The sequence below is a fragment of the Crocuta crocuta genome, unplaced genomic scaffold (assembly GCF_008692635.1).
Source record: "Crocuta crocuta isolate KB4526 unplaced genomic scaffold, BGI_CrCroc_1.0 scaffold218, whole genome shotgun sequence".
Classification (NCBI taxonomy): Eukaryota; Metazoa; Chordata; class Mammalia; order Carnivora; family Hyaenidae; genus Crocuta; species Crocuta crocuta.
Window position 1 is genome coordinate 7,933,923 of NW_027533170.1, and position 5,942 is coordinate 7,939,864.

Genomic DNA, 5,942 nt, shown 5'->3' on the forward strand with positions numbered 1-5,942 from the left:
ATGACCACATGTCACAGAGGCAGAGAACGGCCAGGTAAGAAGGGCTGAGAAAGCAGGTGAGGGCACAGGACCTCCAACAACAGACAGACTCACGTGGGCACAAACACACAGATAAGCAGATACATGAAATCCCTCTGCACCTGACCAAGTTCAAAGGGGGCACGTGTCCTGGTTTGACACGTACACGCCTTTCCCTTTGCAGGATGTGCTGCCCACTGCAGGACAGAGCACGCAGGTTTCCAAGGTGGACTAGAAAAGCAGCAGCAGGAAAGGAAGGAGACAGCTCAGGTTAGTGGCGCTAGGGTCAGTGACTGCAGGCTCCTAAAAGTCCTGTCCAGAAGCTCAGGCCAAGAGCCCCCCTCCCTCTCCACAACTGAGACTCTTCTGGAAGACATCCAAGACTCTTTCATGCTGCCCCTACTCTGCACCTTTCTGCCAGTTCCTTCCCTGTGTTTGTCCATCCACTATTGTCTATGACCATGTAATCAAGGTGTCCCAGAAGGAGAGGCTACTTGGATGCCACACAGAGCCCCACAGAGGGGACCTGGCTTGGGCTGGGATCTGGGCACACAGCAGCTCCAGTTTTGAGGTCCAGAAACACAACTCTGCTGCAGATGTGCCAGATGTCTTAGAGACAGCCACGCGCTACTGAGACTCAGAAGAGATTAGTGCAGGAAACCAGGCATCCACATAGGTAAGTTATAGAGGGGCGCCTGGGTGGCTCAGTCGGTTAAGCCTCTGACTTTGGCTCAGGTCATGATCTCACAGTTCGTGAGTTTGAGCCCTGCACTGGGTTCTGGGCTGACAGTTCAGAGCCTAGAGCCTGCTTTGGATTCTGTGTCTCCCTGTCTCTGTCCCTCCCCTACTTGCATACACATACTCTCTCTCAGAAATAAATAAAAACATTTAAAAAACTAATATATATGTATATAGTTATATAAAATGAGCATCATTCTGAGGGGACTGGTAAGGGCACTTTCTTGCTAACAGAAAGCTGCATTGGGAGAGTGAATGAAAATTCAGGGGTGGGTGGTGAATATCCATTCAGAGTAAGAGGAATTTGCCATATCACCTACTCTGTGGAATCTCAACCTGCTGGGGTTTAGACCATGAAACGAGATTATTTTTTCTAGTAATTGATCTTCTATTGGCAGTTCTTCCCAAAACATCCTGGCCAGATTCTTTCATTTTAAGCCATTTCAGACTTATAAAAATGGCTCTTTTAGGTAGGCAAGAACAGTCTACATCTTCGATCTCTTGTGTTCCACTCTCTCACAATGTGCTTTGGCTTGGAGTGTGGTGGGGGAGGGCGATGCTGGTTGATGTGCTCTTCTGGAGTTGGAGCGCGCGCGCGCGCGCGCGCGAGAAGGGAAATTCAGTAGGGGTAACTCCCCTTGACCAGGTAAGAAAGCTGTCCATCCTCTCCTGGTATTTGCTGCTTTTCTGGCTTGTCTGTCTTACTTATGGGCTTTTGTTATTGTTTGTTTGTTTTTGAGAGAGAAAGCACAGGAGAGGGAGCAGCAGAGAGGCGGATAGAGGATCCATGGAGGGCTCTGCCCTGACAGCAGTGAGCCCAACTCAGGGCTCAAACTCAGGAACTCGGGAACCAGGAGATCATGACCTGAGCCGAAGTTGGATGCTTAACGGACTGAGCTACCCAGGCGCCCCTCGCTTATGGGCTTTTATCTCTGTGGGCTGCTCACAGAGGTTTTCCAGGGATTACCAGAGGGTCTCAGAGCAGGCCGACCCAGCTCTCACTCAACCTCTGTAACCGCCCGTCCCCTCCACCAACCCCACCCAAAGGGCGTTTCTGCCAGGGTGTCTTACCGAAGAGCTCCCTCTCCTGGCAGACACAGACAAATGTCACGTATTTTCCAGAGGGGCCACCAACACAAGTCTCCAATCTCTGCCTGTTTTCTCTTCCCTGTTCCGGGAGAGGGAGGGCTGATCAGCAAGCCCATATGCCCAGTCAGGAAAACAACTGATGGTCTCCCCATGGTGCAAGCATCTCCAGTCTTTGGTGGGACATTCTTAGAAGCCTTCCCCCTCAGAGTTGGGGCCCGGGAAGCCCACTTCCCTCTCCCCATGGGGTGTAATGACAGGGCACAGACTTTCTTCAGAATCATTGCTTTTTCTGCTCTAATCTCTCTTACAACAGGACTTGGGGGTTGGGGGCAGTATTAAGTGTGCTCCTGATAGTATTATCCCAGCAGCGGGAGCTAACCCTAATGCTGGCAGACTTCCCGGCACAGAGTTTGGGTTATTTAGAGCCTATTGACCTGCTTGGGGCCTTTTCCACAGTTCCCAAGAGAAACTGCCCCATGCCATCCTGCTATACCTCTTGCAGCTTTTACTCCCATTTCCATTATGAGGAACAACCTGCAATTAAGACCAGAATATTTACATGTGCTGTTCAGGGCACAAGGGAAAAGGCTGCATAAATACAACTTTGTTTTGTTTTGTTATAAATAACTATTGCAGAGGGAGATCGAACAATATATTTTTTTATTTTTTTAAGTTTATTTTAAGAGAGAAAACACAAGCAGGGTGGGGCAGAGAGGAGGAGGGACAGAATCCCCAGCAAAGGTCTGTGTGATCAGCGCAGAGCCCGAAACAGAATGGAACTCACGAATCATGAGATCAAGACCTGAGCCAAGATCAAGAGTCAGATGTTTAACCAACTGCACCAGCCATGCACCCCCAGCTTTGGGTTTTCCTTGACGCAAGCCCTGCCCTCCCACTTCTACGTCCCCCATCAAGCATCCTTTCCCTGGAGCGCCTACTTTCAGCAGCTCTGGCTACAGCCTGGTACTGTCTTTCCACACTTTAATCCTGTGATACTACTTATGAGGAAATGCCTTCAGATCTCAGAATTTTACAATGGTTTTACTAATTTAACTCTGGAAACGCTAGGACACTTCACCATTGCTATATTACAACCATCCTATAACCAAACCCCTTAAAATTATACCTGTAACATCTGTTGCCCCAGCCAGTCAACGCACTTAACCTGTGAGTCTCCTCCCTTTCCTCCTTCTGCTTACCAGCCCAGGTTTTAGTTCTTTTTTTTTGAAATTAACATGATTAGTAATTTATTATTTTTTTAACAAATAGTTTGTCAAGTTGGTTTCCATATAACACCNGTTGTTTAGTTCTGCTCTGATTTTTACTATTCTTCTGTTGGGTTTGGGGCGTTCTTGTTGCTCTGCCTCTAGTTCCTTTAGGAACTGTTAGATTTGGGACTTGCGTTTTTTCTAATTTCTTGAAATAGGCCTGGAGTGCAATGTACTTTCCTCTTAGGATTGCCTTTGCTGCATCCCATAGATTTTGGATTGTTGTGTTTTCATTTTCATTTGTTTCCATATATTTTTTTAATTTCCTCTCTAATTGCCTGATTGGCCCATTCATTCTTTAGTAGGGTGTTCTTTAACCTCCATGTTTTTCGAGGTTTTCCATACTTCTTCCTGTGATTGATTTCAAGTTTCAAAGCATTATGATCTGAGAGTGTGCATGGTATCCAGGTTTTAGTTCTTAACTAAGAATGCCATCTCCTCTCCTCTTCACTATCCAAACTATGAATTCTTCCATGGCTATCACAGCCACCATGCTTTATCTGATTCCTCCTGTCTGTACTGATTTCTTCATGCTGGGATTGTCACTCGGATATACCTCATAATTTCACTCTTTGAACGTGCTCTTCCTCTTCAAAAATTATACCAAGGGCCACAGGGAAGCTGATTTCATTTGGGCTAGCACAAGAAGGAAAAGAGGCCTCTTTGCAAACTCCTGTGCACAGCACGCTTAGCTTATCCAAGACAACGGTTGTGAGTGACAGCAAGGACGTTTTGATGCCATGCAGTCACAACGTTGAGGACAAACCACCACAGAGATCCTTCAGAGCCTAAAAGTAGAATAATCCTGGGAAGATGTAGGAGACACCCAGAAGAATTTGAAGGAGTTGTATACAGTTGCACTTTATTCAGGTAAAAGAAGTTGTGACCTTGAACAAATGGTTAAATCTCCTCCTTGATGAAGCTAGTTATTCCTAAAACGTACAGGTGTTAATAAGGACGAAGTGAGGAAATGTATGTAGAGGAGGGGTCTGGACACCTGGCCATGTTGGTTGTATTCTCACTTGTGTAATGGTGTAAATGGTGGCTAGTCATAGTGTAGATGTAAAACAGGAGAGGAATTTGAAAAAAAAAATGGTGGCTAGTCAAAGTGTAGACATAAAACAGGAGAGGAATTTGAAAAAAAAAAAAAGGGCACTTAACTGTTTTGTGACTGTAAATGTTATGAGGTCTGTCATTCTACTGTGTCATCACTGAATCTGAGTCTCAGGGCTTTTAATCTCTGATTCCTCTTCTCAGTCTTTCCATCTATGAACGATTGAATTCATCGTTCATAAGCTAAAAACAAACTGTGTATGAAAAAACCTCCACATACCGGATATTCACTGAATGTTAGTGAAGTATGAAGTAAGCTGTATGTAATCAGAGATAATAAACATAAAATTATGGAAATTAACCAGCTATTTACTTCAGGAAAGCTAACTCCATGGAATTATCTAATATGTGTTAATTATCAATGACAAAACCAGTATCACAAAGAATTTACTGAAATAATGATGTGTTATTATCTATCTACTTTTATATTTAAAGTGAGACTAATTAAGAAATAAGCTTTGGATCTGGTACCAATAAAGCATTACAATCTCTAAACCGTAAATGGAACTCAATGAAACATTTCCTTTTACTTTAAAAAAATTTTTTAAAATATTTATATTTGGGGGAGAGAGAGAATCAGAGAGGGAAGGGTAGAGAGAGAGGAGGACAGAGGGTCTGAAAAGGCCCTGCGCTGACAGCAGGAAGCCCGATGTGGGGCTTGAACCCATGAACCATGAGATCATGACCTGAGCCGAAGTTGGACACTAAACTGACTGAGCCACCCAGGACCCTACATTTCCTTTTACTTTTGACCACATTTTCTCCCCTGCAGACATGGATAGAGACAACCAGACTATGGTCACAGAATTCCTTCTCCTGGGACTCTCTGGGCAGTCAGAGCAGGAAGAGGTTCTCTTTGGGCTGTTCTTGTGGATGTACCTGGTCACCATCATCGGGAACGTCCTCATCGTCCTGGCCATCAGCTGTGACCGCCATCTCCATACCCCCATGTACTTCTTCTTGGCTAACCTCTCCTGCGTCGACATCTGCTTTTCATCAGTCACAACCCCCAAGATGCTGCTGAATCACATGGTGGGAAGCAAGTCTATCTCTTATGTGGAATGCATGACCCAGATCTACTTCTTCATCACTTTCATCAACATGGATGGGTTCCTCCTGAGTGTGATGGCCTATGACCGTTATGTAGCCATCTGTTGCCCACTCCACTACAGCATCATCATGAAGCCCAAACTCTGTGTCCTTCTGGTGGCGGCCTCTTGGGTCATTACAAACCTGCATGCTCTCCTACACACTCTTCTCATGGTCCAGCTCACATTTTGTTTCAACAATACTATGCATCACTTTTTCTGTGACCCCTATGCAGTTCTAAAGCTGTCTTGTTCTGATACCTTTATCAATGAGTTGATGGTATCCATTGCAGGTGGGCTTATGTCAATTACACCATTCACATGCATCACTGTTTCATATGCCTATATCTTCTCTAATGTGTTAAAGTTTCCATCTCTTCAGGGACTAAGGAAAGCCTTGTCCACATGTGGATCCCACCTCACTGTGGTGTCCCTCTTCTATGGTGCAATCCTGGGGGTCTATATGCGCCCTTCATCCTCCTACTCAGTCCAAGACACGGTGGCCACTGTCATCTTCACAGTGGTGACTCCCCTGGTCAATCCCTTCATCTACAGTCTGAGAAATCGTGACATGAAGGGAGCCTTAAGGAAGCTCATTATTAGGAGACTAGTTTTGTCAAGCCTCTAG

At 45.3% G+C, this 5,942-nt stretch overlaps 1 protein-coding gene across 1 annotated transcript; it reads left to right on the forward strand.

The window, feature by feature from the left end:
• LOC144216851 (olfactory receptor 1f45-like) lies at nucleotides 1-5,942 on the forward strand. The gene is given in 4 exon segments (XM_077746307.1): nucleotides 1-34; nucleotides 203-247; nucleotides 250-288; nucleotides 4,999-5,942. Coding segments are annotated over 4 exon segments (1,062 nt in total).